The sequence below is a fragment of the Telopea speciosissima genome, chromosome 2 (genome assembly GCF_018873765.1).
Source record: "Telopea speciosissima isolate NSW1024214 ecotype Mountain lineage chromosome 2, Tspe_v1, whole genome shotgun sequence".
Classification (NCBI taxonomy): Eukaryota; Viridiplantae; Streptophyta; class Magnoliopsida; order Proteales; family Proteaceae; genus Telopea; species Telopea speciosissima.
In genome coordinates this window covers 71,656,429-71,676,809 of record NC_057917.1, presented here as the reverse complement: position 1 = coordinate 71,676,809, position 20,381 = coordinate 71,656,429, and the positions used below count along the sequence as shown (strand labels likewise).

The window sequence follows — 20,381 nt, the reverse complement described above, 5'->3', positions numbered from 1 at the left end:
AAAGCAATTTTCAATGATTAACAACTGTTTCTCCTGAGTGCCGACAGAAAATATGACATGAGGCAACTGCAATAAAACAGTTTATTTTTTTATTTTTTAATTCAAATTTTCATAGAGAGCAAGATACTACCTCATCTGACTGTTTTCCATAAAAAGAAAACTCTTCCAGCCTTAGTTCTTGTGATTTACTTCTCCACAATAGTTGCATCATTTTCTTCCGTACTTGTGTTTTACCAGATAATAGATCCCAACCCATAGCAGCTACCAGGGGTTGAAGAAGAGGATAGAGTGAAAGAATCTGTCATAAATGACCACAAATCCTCATTAATCAAATTGAAGATAACAGGAAGCCAATAAAAAAAATGACCAATTTACCGCAGCACTAGGGCAGGACATTGTCCCTTACATGCCATACTCATAAAATTTACATGGGATAACATCACATACATTGCTAACTTCTTGAAGTTGTTCCCTCTTCAAAGCAGATAGTGCAGTATCTATAATACACTCCAGTATATGTAATCCCGAGACACGAGCATAGTGGTACATGTCTCTCATGCAAGAACTGATTGCCATGATCCGCTTTGAAGTTCTGTCATCTTCATCCAGATCATGTTCCAATTCTACAAAATACTTAAGAAGACACCCAAGAGGAGGTGGGATCCAGTTGGTATCAGAAGCTCTGGACTTCTCAACTTCTTCAGCAAGTAACTCGTCTTGAATGACCTATGAAGGAGTAAAATCAATAAAACTGATTTCCCACAAAAAAAAATCAATACAATTTTCCAAAGTACAAATCAGTTCAGATAAGTTAGGTTGGCTAGAGAACGCAAACTTACAAGACTAATTGAATCAATCAAGTTTACAAAGTATTTTATCTGTCTTATTAATTAGATCAACATTTTGCTGTATTCTGCCAATCAAACCAGCAGCTAGCAGGAAACTCCCACCTAACAACAAACCAAAAAATTTAAATTCTCTGACCAATATAAGCCGATTCCCCAATATTTGTAGTTAATACTAAATGAAAGTCAGTTTTCACATTTTAAGTTACCATTTAAGTACTGAGGTAAGTTTGCAAGCTGTAAAACAGACCAAGCCAGCATTTTTTTTACAATGTAGCAGCAAAATGAACTTCAATCAGAAGAACAAAGAAAAAGACACAGAATAGAGGACCATGGAAGAAAAGCAGGAGCACAGTTCAAAAATTCGCCGAATTCTCAAGCTCCTCGAGATGAGATGACATACAAGCAAGTTTCAAGATCTCGGGTTTCGACCTGGTTTCTACCAGCCAGAAACCGAGATATGGTCAACTGGTCGAAACTTGGTCGAAACCAGTGATTTTTTCCCAGCCAACTCGAGTTGGTGGTTTCAAGACCCATAAATGCTTTTTTTGAACTGATTTTTTGTATACAGCATAGTTGTCATGGCGTCCTGGCGTTGGGAGAGGGGGCATATCGAGCTACGCCATGGTGGATGTCAATATATCGTTCGATATGGCTTCCATGGCGACGCCATGGCGTCGCCATGGACGCCATACCACGATATGTTGGCATATCGGTCGATATTTGTACATATAAAAGTTAGATTAAAATTTTTTTTTTTTAAACCATTTAATAGCTTAGATGCTTTGCTCCAAATCACATACACTAAAGAAAGACTATTGCTATCAAGCTTCAGTAAACAGGTTAGCCTATCATTTGATTTTTACTATTGCTTTCAATTATTTGATAGGTTAATCTATATTTTCAATTTTTCATACTTTCATATACACTAATGGATATTAGTTACACTTTCATGAATTAAACCATAGTGGCATAGTATATTAGTAGTAGTGTAGTACACTTTCATGTTGATTTTTGATGTTATAGGACATATATTATAGCATACTAAATGAATTAAAAATACAGAAAATAAAAAATTAAACATGGTCGACATGCTCGCCATGGCAACGCCATGGCGGGCGACATGTCGATATATCGACGTGACACCCTTCCACCGACTTGGATCGCCGTGACGCCGTGACAACTATGGTATACAGCCTATTTTTAACATTCTAAACACAATGCAGGAACTATTTTCACCAACAAAAAAAAACACTCAAAATGGTACTTGTGGTTTTTTACCCAAGTTTACTAGTGTATGCACAGTGTACTGAGAGTCATAGTTGTCAGGCCAAGCACTTATTTATGCCAAATATCATTTAAGTAAATGTTTTTGTCATTTACTTAAGATATTATTCATAAATAACCAAATACCCCCTATTTGAATCCAATAAAAATAGTTAAAAAATCAGATTCCAAAAGGAAAAAAAGCAGAATAAGAAATGAATGCAGTATCTCTTGCATAAGTTCTCTTCCCATGTGAATAACACATAGCATACTCTGAACCCATTAAGCAAACTAAATCTTGAAAAAAGTGTTATATGCATATCATAGAGTATCCCTAGTGTATGTACATCTCAACCTAGACCCAAATGTTACTAATCACAACAGACAGCAGTTGACCAAGAGTTTTACCACCTGAATCATCTGGACAAGTTTTGTGCAATTTGATGAAAGTGCTTCTCCAAAAACCAGCAGCATTTTTTCTCGTACAGCATGCCAAGCGTCTCCAAAACCATTTCTTCCGGACCAAATAGCCTTGATCGGAACTTGTAGAGCCATCCTAGGAGAAACAACATATTACAATAGCTAATTAAAAACTGTGAGGGAAAACATGTTTTCAATAGGCAACACGTGAATAAGTTTCCTTCTTTAGGAAAACAAGTGAATAAAGTATCCAAATACGTTATACAAACTGTACAGTATGATTCTATTTACCATGCACAATGAAAACTGCATCAGATTATGCCCACAAATGACTTAAACTTATCACCAGTCACCAAGCTGCCAAAGCACATGGAAGAATCATAGAGAAGATCCATTTGCATTTGTCCTGTTTTCCCTTCAATATGCCTACTCTCTCTGCCTCTTAAAATGCCCCTAACTCATGGTTTAAGATCTCAGTCGAAACTGAAGGTTTCGACCGAGATATCTCGGTTCCATAGCTTACAGAGAAAATACCATGGGTCGAAATGGTATCGCATGGTTTCAACAGGGTTTGACCAGGTTTAGGTCGTTCGACAGAAAATTGATTTAACCCCATATAAAAATTCATTATCTGTGTCTAACTTGTCAGTTTCGACAAGTTTTGAAAGAGGAGTTTCACTGGTTTCAACTAAACGGAGGTGTTTTTTGCCCAAAATACTTCATTGATCACCTCTTTCATGCATTCTCACACACATTCAACCCTTATAGAGAGTGGATTTGCTCCTTGGAGCTTGAAGATAATGATGCCTTTTTCCCCAAATCCAATTTTTTTGGAAGACTATATTAATAGACATGGTAAATTTGTTTCAAGTTTCTATATGTTAGATAGAATGGTCTGATCTACGACTTCACAGAGTCGGATTATTTTTTAGGTTTTATTGAATTTTCTGTTTTTAAAAAAAAAATTGATTTTCCCACAACAAATTTGTGAGGAAAAAAATAGGGGTAATACCTAGCGATACACTCAATACATCTCTTATAAACTATTGAACATGATCCGTGACTGCAAAACCCTTACCGAGAGCTCCTGACCTCCTGTAACTTGTAAGGCATTCAAAGTTTGTTTTTTTTTTTCTTTGACAAAATCAACTTGATTCCTTCCTTCAACTGGAAAAAAGCGACTCTACTGGTTTTGATTTCATCATCATTTGGGGATTGAATAGCCAGCAATGAAGGATTGAAACCATATTTGCGCAAGAACAGTTATCTATCAAAACTTTGAATTTATTGATCAAATATTGCTTTCCTCCTCTCCCTCCTCTCCCTCCCTTCCTCGATGAGCTACTTTGTTTGGATCTCATGAGTTGTTATGATATGGTGCTACTCTTTGAAAGGTGTATTTGATTTGGGTATCTGAAAGTTTTGCAGTTTTTTTTCTTGCCGGGTTTTTTTTCTGAGTACTAGGAAAATGTATTTTGGTTGAGTGTGTACTCCCCATTTGGTTTGGATATCATCCTCACATTGCTAAGTGTGTTCCTACATTATGTCTGAGGTTAGTGGAGCACCAACTATTTGGATGGGCCCATTCTGTGAAGCTTTCTCTGCGAAATCGGGGGAGGTCAGGGTACATTACAGGTACCATTGAAGCTCCTAATTCAAGTGACCTGACATATCAGAAATGGGAGACCGAGAACTCAACTGTTATGACTTGGTTGATTTTCTCTATAAAACCTGAGATCGGAAGAAGATTTACGAGGAAGGAGACTAACAAGGATATTTGGGTAGTTCTCTAAGACTTTGATCGAGTAGGTGACTCGGCTAAGGTCTATCAACTCCTTCAGAAAGTCATCACAATGAAGCAAGGAGACAAGACAATTTCTGAGTACTATAACACTGCTATTGGATTCTGGGAGGAGTATGATCATTATATGGACCTCCAACTATCCAACCCCGAGAATGAAACAAAAGTATCTCGACGTCTTAAGCAGGAACTTGTCTTGATTCTCCTTGGTAGGCTGAACCCGAAATATGAACCAATCTAGGTGCAAACTTTGGGCCTATTACCTATTCCCTCTCAAGATGAAGTCTGTAGCTACTTGCAAAGTGAGGAGTCTCGAAGAGTGGCCATGGAAACTATACCATCCCTAGAGTGATCTGCTCTTACCTCTAGCTCCCACAAAGACTGGCGAGGTGGAGGAAGAGGCCAAGGACCACCTCGTGGGGATGACAGATATAGACTCAAACGACCACTATATGAAATCTAGGCACACTAGAGAGAGGTGTTGGGTGCTTCATGGCCATCCCCTTGGTATGCATGGTTGTAGGAGAGGTGGAGCTAAAGCACACACCGTGATGCCTGAGATTGAACCTATGGGGTACCCATCTGGACTACAGGCAAACCCTAGTTCCCTCACTCAGGAGGACATTGCAGCATTTTGAAAGGTTATCTCATAGTTGGGTAGCTCTCCTTTCACATTGCCAGATCCTTTAGCTTCAGCCTTGCAAGTCTCTACATTCGCTCCTTCCACTGCCTTTTCTTCGGTCATTGACTTTAGCGCCACTGATCATATGACTGGTATGTCTCAATGTTATGAATCATATTCTACCTGCTCTGGTAAGGATAAGGTTAGGGTCGCTAATGCTTCCCTTTCCTCTATTTCTGGAAAGGGTAGTGTTCATGTTGTTTCTTCTATTTCTCGACTATGTTCTTCATGTTCTTAACTTTGCCACTAATCTCTTATTTGTGAGCCACCTAATCAAATCCTTGAATTGATGTGTCCACTTCTTTCCTTCTTATTGTCATTTTCAGGATTTGGTGACGAAGAGGATTAATGGCAGTGGACGTGAGGAGAAAGGACTCTACCTTTTGTAACCCAGAACATCCTTTATGCCCACAGCTCAGTCCTACGTGTGTGGACGTAGTGACAACAGTACTGCTGATTTTGTGATGCTTTAGCATCAGCATTTGGGCAATCCTTTTGTTGTTACAAAAAAACAGTTGCCATACTTGTTTTCTTCTCTTTCTTCTTCCCATGTATTTCAGTGTGAACCATATTTGTTTGCTAAACATTGTCATTCCTCTTATCCCTATAATGGTAATAGATCTATTGTTCCTACTCATATTGTGCAGTCTGATGTTTGGGGACCGGCTCCCACTACTTTATTTGGCTATAGTTATTTTGTTTCATTAGTTGATGAATGTTCCCGCACCACCTGGACCTTTTCGATGAAATACAAGAGTGATGTCTATGACACTGTCAAAAATTCCTATCAAATGATTTGTACTCAATTTGATAGTAAAAGTAAAATTGTTCGCTCTAATAGGAGGGAATACATCTATGGTGGACTCCAAAACTTTTTATCAATAATGGCATTATCCATCAGCTTGCTTGTGTTGACACACCACAAATGAGTTGGGTAGTTGAGAGGAAAAATCGTCATTTATTGAAAGTCATTAGGAGTTTGCTATTTGGCATGCATGTCCCTAAAACTTTTTGGTTTGATGCCCTTCTAACTACTGCCTTCTTAATCAACCGTATGCCCACTGTAAATTAATGAAGAAAAAGAGGAAGAAGAAGGAGAGAAACCGAGAGGGAGAAGGGGAGAAGAGATGTGCAACTTGGGAGTTACACGATATGTGTAACCCTCCCTCTAAACTTCAATATATAGCCACTTAAGGGCAAAATAGGAAAATAGATAAAATAAAAGAAATAAACTAGATTACTAATCTACCTTCCTCACCCCTCTCTCGGTATTAGCTATCAACGCTAATACCAAGCTTATACAATTCACGATAACACTCCCCCTCAAGCTGGAGAATAGATGTTAATCATGCCCAACTTGTTACAAATATAATCCACTCTTGCACCTCCCAAAGACTTTGTGAACACATCTGCAAGTTGTTCTCCTGTATGGACATGACCAGGAGAAATTAAACCTTGTTGTAACTTTTCTCGAATGAAATGACAATCAACCTCAATGTGTTTCGTCCTTTCATGAAACACCGGAAGCAATATGAACGGCAGCTTGATTGTCACGCCACAGTTTCATTGGAGAACCATCGACAAAGCCAAGTTCAGCCATTAACACCCACATCAACTCACCGGTAACATGTCTCATAGCCCTGTACTCTGACTCTGCACTGGAACGAGCAACGACTGTCTTTTTCTTACTCTTCCAGGACACCAAATTTCCACCAACAAACACACAGTAACCTGTAGTAGATCTCCTATCAACTGGAGATCCTGCCCAGTCAGCATCTGAAACCTACTATCCGCCCATGGCCATGATCACTATAGAGAAGTCCACGTCTAGGAGCCTTTTTAAGATAGCGTAAGATATGTATAACAGCCTCCCAATGAGATGTCCGAGGAGCAAATAAAAACTGGCTTACCACACTAACAGGAAAAGCTATATCAAGCCTAGTCACTGTTAGATAATTCAATTTTCCAACAAGCCTCCAGTACTTCTCTAGATCAACTAAGACCTCCCCATCATCTGCAACAAACTTTAAATTAGGATCCATAGGAGTATCTAGAGGTTTAGAACCTAGCATTCCTGTTTCTGACAGAAGATCAAGAACATATTTTCTCTGTGAGAGTGAAATTCCTTTCTTTGACTGAGCAACTTCCACACCCAAAAAATATTTCAACCTTCCCAGGTCCTTGGTCTGAAATTTCTGCTACAAGTGTGTCTTCAAACCTTCAACCAGAAACATCATCTCCTGCGATGACTATATCATCAACATAAACCACAAGGAATAATTTTCCAACTTCAGAACGGTGGAAAAATACAGAATGATCACTATCACACCGTGTCAGCCCAAACTCTAACACAACTTCAGTGAATCTGCCGAACCAAGCTCTAGGGGACTGTTTCAGCCCATACAGAGACTTCTTCAATTTACATACCAAACCAGACTCCCCCTGAGAAACAAATCCAGGAGGTTGCTCCATATAAACTTCTTCACTCAAATCACCATGCAAGAATGCATTCTTGACATCAAGCTGACATAAGGGTCAATGGGAAGTGGCAGTAAGTGATATCAAAATACGAACAGAAGTAAGCTTTGCCACAGGAGAAAATGTATCTAAGTAATCCACATCATACACTTGGGCATAACCTTTGGCAACCAGGCGGGCTTTCAAGCGAGCCCAGGACCCATCAGGGTTCACTTTCACCAGATACACCCATCGACAACCAATAGCTGATTTCCCTGAAGGTAAGGGAACAAGATCCCAAGTCTGATTTTCTTCCAATGCCAACAATTCCTCATTCATAGCAGCCCTCCAACCAGGACTAGACAATGCCTCTGCGACAGACTTAGGAACAGGATGATTTTCAACAATATGTAAACAAGAATGAAAAGCGGAAGACAAACCATCATAGGAAACAAAGTTAGAAATGGGGTGTCAGGTACAAGCCCTAACCACCTTACGACGAGCAATAGGAACATCAAGATCAGAATAAGGTTCCAAAGGAGGACGACCATTACCTATTGCAGAATCTATCGGCAAAGGAGGAGATGGTGTAGAAGTCGATGTAGCGGGGGTCCAAGCACATACTTTCCATTGGTGACGTTGAAACACACTAGGTTGAGGTGCCCGTGATGAGGCAGCTTGTGGAGCATGGTGAACGGTAGACTGAATAATAGAAACGGGAAGATCATCATCTAAGTCAGACACATTACTAGAAGAATTATCAAACGGTATAGACTCAAAAAAAGAGACATCAACTGTAACAATATATTTTCGCAACTCAAAAGAATAACAACGATAACCCTTTTGAGTACGAGAATAACCAACAAACAGACACTTGAGAGCCTTGGGATCCAACTTGGAAACACCAGGACGATGATCACGAATAAAGCAGACACTACCAAACACACGGGGTGGCAAAACAAACAGTGGCGCAGAAGGAAACAACAAAGAAAAGGGAATACCACCACGTAAAACGGAAGAACGCATACGATTAATGAGATAACACGAAGTTAAAACTGCATCTGCCCAAAAGGATTTAGCTACCTTCATTTCAAACAACTGACAACGAGTAACCTCCATCAAATGTCTATTTTTCCTCTCAGCTACACCATTTTGTTGGGGGGGTATAAGCACAAGAGGACTGATGAATAATACCACGTTGAGTTATAAATTCAGCAAAAGGAGCAGAAAAATATTCCTTAGCTTTATCCCTACGAAGAACACGCAAAGGCTGCGAAAATTGATTATTTATTTCATTCACAAATGCACAAAAGATAGAAAATAACTCAGAACGATGTTTCATTAAGTAGATCCAGGTAACCCTGGAATAATCATCAACAAAAGTTACAAAGTAACGAAAACCCAAAGTGGAAACGACAGGATATGGACCCCAGACATCTGAATGAACTAAAGAAAGAGGTTGGTCAGACCGTTTATTGACTCTAGGAGGATAACTCACACGGTGGAGTTTCCCAAACTGACACGACTCACAATTTAAACTAGAAAGTGACCGAAAACGACTATCAAGAACCTTCAAGCTCTCCAACGAAGGATGACCCAAACGACAATGAATCTGGTGGGGTGACGCCACACTAGTACACGCCATAGATGAAGTGTCTTCAAGTATGTAAAGTCCCCTCGATGCACAACCTCTACCAATCATCCTCTTCGACGAAAGATCCTGAAATACACAAGAATCAGAAGAAAAGGTTACAGAACAATTATGGGTTTTAATAAACCGACTAACAGATAAAATGTTAAAAGGAAAATCAGGTACATAAAGAACGGAAGACAAAAAAAGAGACGGTGTAATATGGGCAGTACCAGTACCAGTCACTTTAGCCAAGGAACCATTAGCTAAAGTGACACTCGAAGAAGATTTCTGAAAAGAATAAAGTATACCTGAAACGCCAATCATATGCTCGGAGGCCCCTGAATCAATGATCCAGGGACGGGAAGAGACAATCGAAAGGCATGCAGTGTCATTACCTGTCTGAACAAAGGTCAAAGTTGGAGGCTGGGCTGACTGAGAAATCTGGAACTGTGTATAACGGGCATATTCATCATCAGACATCTTCACAGTCCTACCAACAGGCTATGGAGATACAGGAAACTCAGTAGTAGCAGAGTTGGCAAACTGTTGCTGATTTGGTTTGCCATGAAGTTTCCAACTGAAACGTTGGATATGTCCCGGACGACCACAATGATGACAAGTTCGCACTGAACCACCAGAAATATCAGAGTTACTTTGAGTACCCAGAGTAGGTGCCTTACTAGAAGAACGAGCCCTACCACCACGACCACGGCCACCACCAGAGCTGACATTACCACCACCACCAGCCCCACTATTGGGCCCACAGTTGGATGGGAAAGAAGCCAGGGCAGAAGTATCACTATCATTAGTATGCTCTCGAGAAACACGAAGAACCCTGGAAAAAGTTTCAGACAAAGTGGCTACCTTGTCACCACCAAGAATTTGGGAACGAACAAAGTCAAATTCTTTCCCAAGGCCTCACAAAAATCCCATAACAGCAAGTTGTTACCGCTGACTTTGCATCTATTCCACATTAGTAGTGATAGGAAGTAAGGAATTAAGCTCCTCATACATTCTCTTAAAATCAGCAAAATATTGGGTCAAAGTACAACCCTTTCAATCAACTCGGTAGAACTCTTGGGACAAGTCATAAATGCGGGAAAGGTTGTTTTGTCTAGAGTACAAAACATTAAGATACTCCCACAACTCTTTCACTATATCAATATGTGTTACCAAATCCACGATTTGGTTCTCCATGGAATTCAACATCTGTCCCAAGATTCGAGCATCAACTGTGTCCCACAAAGTGTCATTCTCAGGCCTAGTGTTGAAGAGGTGTTGGTGCTGATCACGTCCAGTTAACACTAGCCTAACAATTTTCTTCCAGTGCAAAAAATTTGTAATCCCTTCCAACTTCTTCTCGGTAGTGCGATTGGAGGAGGAAGAAAAATTTCTATAGTTGTTACAAACTTTAAAACTTCACCAGATTTCAATTCATCACCCATTGTGTACTTGATGAAGTGAAAAAAGATAAGATAAAGGATGCTGAAAGCAGGGATAGAAACCCAGACAAAAGTCGACAAAGGCAGCAAAGGCAGCAATCGATTCCTTCAAAAAACCCTGTTAAAAATCGATTTTTCTTCCTCTAGAAAAATCGATCTAAGAACCCTGTGAATATTGTCGATTGATGCTTGAGAATCCAACACAACCTTCACTCCATCAAAACTCCTTCAAATATTTCCACAAACCCAAAATGGAGACCTAGTTCTTAATTTATATCATGAACTAGCCTCTAAACAATCCCAAAATACAGCATAGGGTGTTGCACCCCTTCAAACAGAAAATAGGAGAAACCGCAAGGTCTTCAAGTCTTCAAATACTTCTTAAATCTTCAATTGGATGTTGTAGATAAGAGAAGTAGTGATCTACGAAATTTGTAGCAGTACTTACAGCTCTGATACCATGTAAATTAATGAAGAAAAAGAGGAAGAACAAGGAGAGAAACCGAGAGGGAGAAGAGGAGAAGAGATGTGCAACTTGGGAGTTACACGATACGTGTAACCCTCCCTCTAAACTTCAATATATAGCCACTCAAGGGCAAAATAGGAAAACAGATAAAATAAAAGAAATAAACTAGATTACTAATCTACCCTCCTCACCATTCTCTCGGTATTAGCTATCGACGCTAATACCAAGCTTATACAATTCACAATAACACCCACTAAAGTTGTTGGTTCCAAATCCCCTTTGGAAATTCTGTCCCCTCAGGTTTCCGCTTTCTCTCTTCCCCCCCCCCCCCCCCCGCAAGGTGTTTGGGTGTGTATATTATGTTTATGTTAATAAGTCTACTTGGACTAAACTTGACCCTAAGGCTCTCAAATGCCTTTTTCTTGGGTATTCCCCACTACCAAGGCTATAAATGCTACCATCCCCCTTCCCGAAGGCGACTTCTCTCCAAAGATGTCACATTTTTTGAATTTGTGCCCTTCTTTACTCCTCATCAACATCCTCTTCAGGGGGAGAATAGCGGGAGTGAAAAGGCTGTTGATGTCACCCCCTTTCTTCCACCTTTGCCTATTCCTCCATTTCTGTTTGATGTGGGGGAAAACAAGGAGGTGGCTGTTGTTGATGTTTTAGATCATTCAAGGGGAGCTGGTAATGAAAAGGAGTTACTTGCTTACAAAAGAAAGAGAAAGAAGACCTTCCAAGAGTCCTCTTTGGATCCACATCCTTAGATCCACCTTCCTCGGTCAGGTAACATCCCTTCCCCTCCTTCTGAGTTAGATCTTCCCATTGGTAGAGGTTGTACTAATCCTATAGCCAAGTTTCTTTCCTATGATGATATCCCTCCTACAGGTGTTGCTTTTTCTATTTCTCTTTCCACCACTTCCATTCCCAAGAATGTCACTGAGGCCATGTCTGAGGACATGATGCCACTTGAGAAGAACTGTACTCGGAAGCTAGTTGATCTTCCCAAGGGGAGAGTTCCAGTTGGGTGTAGCTGGGTCCACTCAATCAAGTAACGATCAGATGGCATTGTTGAGAGGTATAAGGCAAGGTTAGTGGACGAAGGACATATTCAGGTTTATGGGATTGACTATCAAGAGAGATTTGCTCATGTAGCTAAACACAATTCGATAAGAGAGCTCTGTTATCATTGGCGACCAATAAATACGAGCCATTATATCAAGTTGATGTGAAGAATGCATTCCTCCAAGGTCACTTAGAAGAGGAAGTGTATATGCATACTCTACCAGGCTTCAAGTTTCCCTCAGCTGAAAGGAAATTGTCTCTTCTCAAGAAAGCTTTATATGGCCTTAAACAGTCCCCGAAGGCTAGGTTTGAGAGGTTTAGACAAGCTATTTCGAAGACCGGATATACCCAGTCAAACTGACCATACTCTATTACCCGGCAAGGTAATGGTACTTATCACAGCCCTAATTTTCTATGTGGGTGATATTGAGATGACTGGAAATGATATGGTTGAAATAAATAGACTGAAGGCCTACTTAGCTCAATAGTTTGAGATCAAGGACCTTTGACCCTGGAAATACTTCTTGGGAATTGAAGTGTCACGAACACAGAAGGTAATAAATATCTGTCAAAGGAAGTTTGTACTGGATTTGTTAAAAAAACAAGAATGCTGGGCTGTAAACCAGTAAACTCTACTATTGAGAAAAATCACAAGTTAGGAGAAGATTGTGGTTCATCCCTTATTAATGCAGGGAAGTACCAGAGACTAGTGAGGAAGCTAATCTATCTCTCTCTGAATCGCCCAGATATCACCTATGCAATTGGGGTGGTGAGTCAGTTTACCCCCAAGAGTGGGTGCTTGGTTGTTGTATATCACATCCTCGTGTACTTGAAGTCCACCCCAAGAAAAGGGCTACTATATGCCAGGCACAGCCATTTGAGGATAGAAGGCTACACTGATGTTGATTGGGCTGGTTCAGTTTCTGACAGACAGTCTGCATCATCAGGCTATTTATTACAAATTTGTAGGTGGTAACCTAGTCACATAAAAGAGCAAAAAACAGTTTGTTGTGGCTAGATCAAGTGCAAAGGCAGAATTCAGGGCTATGGCTCATTAAGTAAGTGAACTCCTATGGTTGAGAAGATTGGTCCAAGAGTTGGGTTTTGATACTAAGGCACCCATGTGGCTCTATTGTGAATTTGTGATAACAAGGCTATTATAAATATAGTCCACAATCCTATGCAACATAACCGAACAAAGCATATTGAGGTGGAACGACATTTCATTAAAGAAAAGATTGATGTTAGTCACATATGTAACCCTTTTGTGAGGATAGGTGACCAGTTAGCTGATATCTTCACCAAATGGCTCATTTTTCATATGTTCAGTACTCTTCTGTGCAAGCTAGGAATGTATGACATTTATTCTCCAGCTTGAGGGGGAGTGTTAGAGTTCATGTTATAAGGGAACTTTGGGTACTGGGATATTGAGAAGTCATATAGGGAGAGAAGTCTATTCTCTCCCTCAACATATTACTTCTTCTGAAGTCATACAAGGGAGAGAAGTCTATTCTCTCCCACAACACAATACTTCTTCTTCTATAGGTATGTAATTTCTCGTATGATGGCTACGTGAGTAAATATAAGGGAGAGAAGTCTATTCTCTCCCACACCATATTACTTCCTACTCTCATCATCTCCTTTCTCTTGTTCTCTTACAAGTTACAACCTTTAGGTTCCAACTATCCAGCCCTGGATTAGGCCCAAATTGTGATAAGATATGCTACTTTGTTAGGACTATGCTCGACCAAAACTGGAGAATCATCAGACCTGAGAATTGGGAGTTATTCCTGTTCGTGAAATATAATGATTTTTGGTTTTTCTTACTTTCTATTTTCTATTCATGTTCAGTACTCTTAATGGTGTGTAAGGACTGTAAGGTTATTCTTAGGGAGAGTTTAACCACCCAACATAGACTGGTAGTCCTGGATATGTGCCTCAGTGTATAGAAGCGTAGGAGGACGGAACCTATGTACCCTAAGATAAGTTGGTGGAGATTAAAAGGGGAGTCCCTAAGGACATTTACTGATAATGTGGTCAATCAAGGAAAGTGTGACTTTGAGGGAGACACCAATGCGATGTGGAACGAGATGATGACTTGTATTAAGAGGGTTGCTAAAGATGTGCTAGGGGAAGCGAAGGGTAGTTGCTAGGCCCCTACGGAGGCTTGGTGGTGGAACGATGAGGTCCAAGCAGCCATTAAGACAAAGAAAGATTGTTTTAAGGCATAACAAAGGATTAAAGAAACAAAGGATAAAAAGAGGTACAATGATGCCAAAAACGAAGCTATGAAGATTGTGGGGATGGCTAGGTCAAAGAAATATGAGAACCTCTATACCAACCTACACAAAAAAGAAGGGGAAAAGCTATTTGTAAGATAGCTAAGATGAGAGAAAGGAAAAGTAGAGATTTCGATCAGGTGAGGTATATCAAGGGTGATGATGGAGAGAAATCTGGTAAGGGATGAGGACATTGTGAAGAGATAGGATGAATATATTTGTGAACTACTAAATGGAGACAGGTCAAGTAGAAATGATCCAAGACTAATTCATTATTCAACAGGACACCACACATCATAGATATGTATGAAAGATTAATGTGGAGGAAGTCAAAGCAGCCTTAAGAAAGATGAAAGTAGGCAAGATACCAGGCCCACATGAGATTCCAATAAAAGTATGGAAAACCCTAGGAGGTTGTGGGGTATATTGGTGTCGCCTATGCGGGCGCCTGTCGCCTAAGCGCTTAGACACCCCTCCAACGCCTTTGGTTGCTTTGCCGCCTTGACAACTATGATAGCAAGAAGGATCCATATGGTCTTTATTGACCTGAAAAAAGCTTATGACCGAGTCCCTAGAGATTTAATCCAGCATGTTCTAGTAAAGAGAGGGGTGTCGAGTAAATATGTTGATGTGATTAAAGATATGTATGAGGGTGTGGTAACTAACGTGATATTTGTGGGAGGTCAGGCCAAGGAATTCCCAATTACGATTGGGTTACATCCGGAATCAGCCTTAAGCCCTTATCTTTTTGCGCTGATCATGGACGACCTAACCAAGTGCATCCAAAACGAGGTCCCGTGTTGTATGCTCTTCATCGATGATATCGTTTTGGTGGATGAGACAAAAGCAAGGATTAACGCTAAGTTAGAGCTATGAAGATCAACCTTGGAAACATGAGGCTTTAAGATTAGTATAACAAAGCCGGAGTATATGATGTATAATTTTAGTCACACTATGATAGATATTGACATAGTACGAATTGAGGAAAGAGAGATATCACAAAGTGACTATTTTAGGTATCTAGAGTCAATCATAAATAAAGAATGTGACACAGAGGATGATGTTTCACAGAGAATTAAAATGGGATGGATGAAGTGGAGAGGTGCGTTCAGAGTACTGTGTGACCGACGTATTCCTTTAAAGCTTAAAGGAAAGTTTATAGGACTGTTGTACAACCGGCCATGATGTATGGGACAAAATGTTGGACAGTTAAGAAGTGTCATATTGAGAAGCTACGTGTAGCAAGATAAGGATGTTAAGATGGATATGCGGAAAAACTAGGAAGAATAAAGTAAGGACCATATTAGAGCTGAATTGGGAGTTGCCCCGATCAACGACAAAGCTCTGAGAGAATCGTTTAAGGTGGCATGGTCATGTTCAACGGAGGCCTAGGAACGCCCCAGTAAGGAAGAGTGATCTGATCCCGATTAAATGAGCTAAAAGAGCTAGGAGCAGGCCTAAAATGACCATAGGAGAAGTTGTGAGGAAGGACATGCATAGTCTAGGTCTTGGACCAAGTATGACCTCGGATAGAGCCTATTGGAGGGCAAGGATACATGTAGCACACCTCATTTAGCTGAGATTCTCCTGACTTGCTGGGTTGTGCCTCTTTCCTCTTACTTTTATCTTTCATCCTTCATTTTTCCTTTTATTTTCCACCTTTCATTTGTAAATTTACCATTTTTTATTTCTCATCTCATTTCCCATCCTTCTTTTCACGACAAACTCAGCCTTATCCCAACTCAATGGGGTCGGCTACATGGACCTAAACAAAACAAGGTACGTAGAACTGAGACCTAAACAAAACAAAAAAAAGGGGGAATGAGGAGATGGGGTCAGCTACATGGTAAACTAAAAAAAAGGGAATGAGGAGATGGGGTCAGTTACATTGATCCGATACATGATAAGCTATGAGAAAGTCGTTTGAGATGGCATGGCCATATTCAACGGAGGCCATTGGATGCTCCAGTACGGAGGCTAATTTGATTCAGATTGAAGGAACTAAAAAAGTCAGGGGCAGACCTAAAAGGACCTTAGGAAAAGTGGTGAGGAAAGACATGCATAGCCTTGGCCTTGTATCAAGTATGACCTCGAATAAAACTGATTGAAGGGCAAGGATCCATATAGCCGACTCCATTTAGTTGGGATAAAGCTGAGTTGTTTTGTTGTTGTTGTTGGACATTGTGGTTCTCTACCTATATGGATGTAATCAGTCAAAAGGATACTGTATTCATTCCCTTATACAGAAATTCTTTTTTTTAACTACCCAAAAACACACACACACACTTGTTCACATTAAACAATGTCACTGCTAAGGGATTCTCCAACCACTGAACATCCCATCTTCAGCACTTCTAACATTACCAGTAAAAGCTTCCAGACCCTGTTTAACTTCACAACTTCAATATGTTTCACCGTATCAAATTACATGTTCATATTCAAGCCTCCATACGGACCATAACCGCTTTTTAATCCCCCGTTGACTTTCTCAATTCTAGCTGCTTCACTTTCTGTTTTCCTGTGGTTAATTCTTTTCCTTACCCTTTTCCTAACCATATATCAGTACATGAACCCTGTTGAAAAGGCACAAACAAGAAAAGATAGGACCCAGATGTCTAATGTTAAGAAGAGCCACAAAGTGAAGGAGAATATGGACCCTAAACTATCGAAAGCAATATCAACAGATAGAACTCTAGGATTTCAATTCTCCCACCCACCCAACCCCCCACCCCCCAAAAAAAAAAAAACGAACTATGATCACAGAAAATCTTGTCACAGTACATTCCCAATATTCTTTAAGAAAATCAAATCGTAGTTTACATGGGAAAGTTCTATTTTAGAAGTTATTCTGAAACAAAGTAAATCTTTGAACTGCTTGGTCCACTGCAAGATCAAAGATAGATGAAGCAAGGAATCCAAGATCACCGCAATAACAAATTCTCTCAACAATCAGCAAAATGGATCCAACTCCACATAATATAATACACAGACTGAAAAGAACTGTACATCCCAGTGAAAATTTATGCCGGATTATAAAGAAATTTATGTAATGCATTAAGAATGTTCTCTTCTTTTAAATAGTAACAACTTGGATCCTGTCATGAATTAAGATTGTTATCGTTTTTTTCCTAAACGTGTACATCCATTTATAGGTAGGATTCTTGGGTAGCTAGGAAACATATTTCAGAGAAGAATCATGGTTGACGATAGTATACCGCGCCCCCCCCCCCCAACAAAAAAAAAAACTTACTGATACTCGAGCTCCGATACTCCATAATCTAGATGAAGGAAACGAAGATGAGAAATTGCCCTGTTCTCGTCATCTTCCGTGGCACACTCCTTCATAGCATCCAAATGTGCAAGTTGAACATTCTTCTGTATCGAAGTGAGAGCTTTCAGTTCCTCCTCCGTAGAACCAAAAGCCACCTTCTCTTCAGTGCACACACTGATCGCCAAACCCGAATCATATGGATCGGACCAATGAATTTGTTTCTGAATATTCCAGCACATTGCATCAAAAATCTCTTTCTGGTCAAGAATTAATTTCCTAAAGCACCGTAGTTCTCCCTCATCAAAGGAAATAACAAAATCAGAGGGTCCAATGTCATCATCAAATATATAACCCCTCAACCGCCGCAAGCCTAAATTCGAAAACCGGTCTAGAAATTTTACAGTATCAACCAAAGCACCAGCTGATTCCTTCAGATTCCCTTCTTCAGTGAGATTCTCAGGTCGAGACTCAAATTTGTCACCGGAAATATCATCTTTCCCTTTACTTTCCAAATTAACTAGTCCACGAACGCTTTCCGAGAGCTTAGAAGATACGAGCTGTACCAGCAAAATGAATTCAACCTTCAACCGCAATATCTCCGGGTGAAGGTTCCAGGTCGCTGATACGTCATCGAATTCGAGCAATTCGACGGCTGATAACCATGCTAGCAAAGAGGGAGAGGCGCAGGTGCCGGACCAGAGGATGCCATCAATTCTCGCTCCTTTAGCAACAACGGTCTGAAGGATTGCTATTGCAAGCTCGGGCTTTCGCTTTCGCAAGCTAAGCAAGGATGCCCTGAACGCTTCGAACTGTGCGAGAAATAGATGATTCACAGTCACTCTGGAGAGCAATTCGATCTCTTTCTCCATGACTGTAACAATCGATACGCAATGACTAAATCCTGCCCATTTGGATTCCTCGCCGTTTGTCTTTCTGCCTTTTCTGTTTCAGTTGCTTTCCTCCTCAACCTCAACCGCCTGAAAAGGGTCTAGCTCTCGTAACTTTTTATATGAACTGTGTTGTGTTGGGAGTGGGACCTCTGGAATTTAAACCTTCTATGTGGAGTTTTTTTTTTTTTTTTTTTTTTTTTTTTTTCTTTCTAAATACTGAAAATTAATGATAATTTCTACCCAAAAAAAAATAGGGAAAATTGCGTCCCCTCCCCTGTACTTTGACCTAATTACACGTTACTCCCCTTGGTTTTCTCACCATACATACCCCTCCCCTCTACTTTGAACATAACTACTATTACACCCCTGTCGTTACTGTCCGTCTGTTAAGTGCTGATGTGGCATAGTAAAAATTTTCATAATCCCCAAACTAACCCTGGGTCCTTGTGAGATGACCCATTTACCCTTTTGATTTAATCCCCACACTAACCTTGGATCCATGTAAATAGACCCTTTTACCCTTCTTCTTCTTCCTCCTCCTCCTCCTCCAATCCCGACCTTCTCCTGCAAACTCCGGTGAGAACAAAAATGGAGTACCTCCATCTCTTCCTCTCCACTTCACTAAACCCTAACCGTAGGTAACCTAGCTGAATCTTCTCCTCCACTGATCTTCTTTTTCTTTTCTTCTCCATCATCTTCTTCTTCCTTCCACCAACCGATATATCCTTCGATCTTGTGGTGTTATAAACCAGAAACCCTACTGAGGTTGCCATGGATAGTTAGAATCGTTGTTTCGTAGGTTTCGAATTGTATGATCCATCAGGGAACATCGTTTCGTCATCGCGATAGCTGGTTCTTCTGGTTTCTTAGTTTACTATTCCAGATCACAAAGCCCTAATTTTTCTATTGTTCCCCCCCCCCTCCCCCTCTCTTCTTCTTCACATATCTTTTGGAAAATTTCTCCTTGATAGCGTTATCGATTTTAACACTCCACTATGGAATTAGGTTTTCAGTTCTCCATCCAGTTTACCTTCGTTTGCTTCTTCTTCTCTTTTTAATATAGTTTGAAGGGGCCAAATGATGAACTTTCTGACTCGAATACTCAATTTCTTGATTGGGTATGATGATTTTTAGTTGAATAGGAAGAGCCGATTGCCTCTCTAGATATTATAAGATGATATTTGACCTTTCTTGAGCATAAATGTTTCAACATCCCCTTTCTTTTTAAATTTTCTTACTTTATTTTCTATAATTTCTTACAGCATTATGGATGATGGGAACTTTGGTAAGAAGAATCGATTCTGATTGATGGTAAACCGGATGGAGAACTAATGTCAAAGGCACAGAAAATCTAAAGAAAAATAGGGTACTTCTCGGATCACTGAATCTCATACCATTGGGTTTCTTGTTGAGATAGAATACACAGCACCGGCGCCGATGGTGACAAACGCGACAGCAATGCCCACAATCTCTGGTGTGAGTGGATCTAAGAATGCCATTTTTTTAATCAAACTAGAAACACCAAATCTCCAGAATCGTTAATGGAGGATTCAAAGGGAGAATGGGTTGGTTCTCTTTGTTACCCTCCCTCGTCCTCTGTTTTTATCAGTCTACTACAATGATACCAGAGGAGAACGGCGGACGAGAAAAATCACCTATATTTAACAAATTAAATGGCGGTGGAGGTGGCGGTCTTCCAAAGCCATATGCAAATCAGGCAGAACAACTTGCTTGTGCCCTCTATTTTTCCCCCCTTAGACCACATTCTGCAACCAATCTGAAACATTGGAATGAGTTTGATCTATAGAAGGTGTTTCCGGTTTCTGGTGCAAGCTCTCATGAAACCATCTTTTGGGATCCTTAA

The 20,381-nt window shown here is 40.2% G+C and overlaps 2 protein-coding genes across 2 annotated transcripts in view; both read right to left on the bottom strand.

Moving 5' to 3' along the window:
* LOC122652610 overlaps positions 1-18,622 on the bottom strand; it is a 217,515-nt gene extending 198,893 nt beyond the window's left edge. The window contains exons 1-4 of the mRNA XM_043846393.1: positions 17,607-18,622; positions 2,523-2,667; positions 448-726; positions 131-298 (exon numbers count right to left, since the gene is read on the bottom strand). Of these exons, the coding sequence (XP_043702328.1) occupies positions 131-298; positions 448-726; positions 2,523-2,667; positions 17,607-18,496 (1,482 nt within the window). The 5' untranslated portion in view covers positions 18,497-18,622. The remainder of the gene's footprint in view (positions 1-130; positions 299-447; positions 727-2,522; positions 2,668-17,606) is intronic.
* Positions 12,790-20,381, bottom strand: part of LOC122652611 (DNA mismatch repair protein MSH7) — a 60,558-nt gene continuing 52,966 nt past the window's right edge. The window contains exon 18 of the mRNA XM_043846395.1: positions 12,790-12,800. The gene's annotated coding sequence lies outside the window, so the exon portion shown is untranslated. The remainder of the gene's footprint in view (positions 12,801-20,381) is intronic.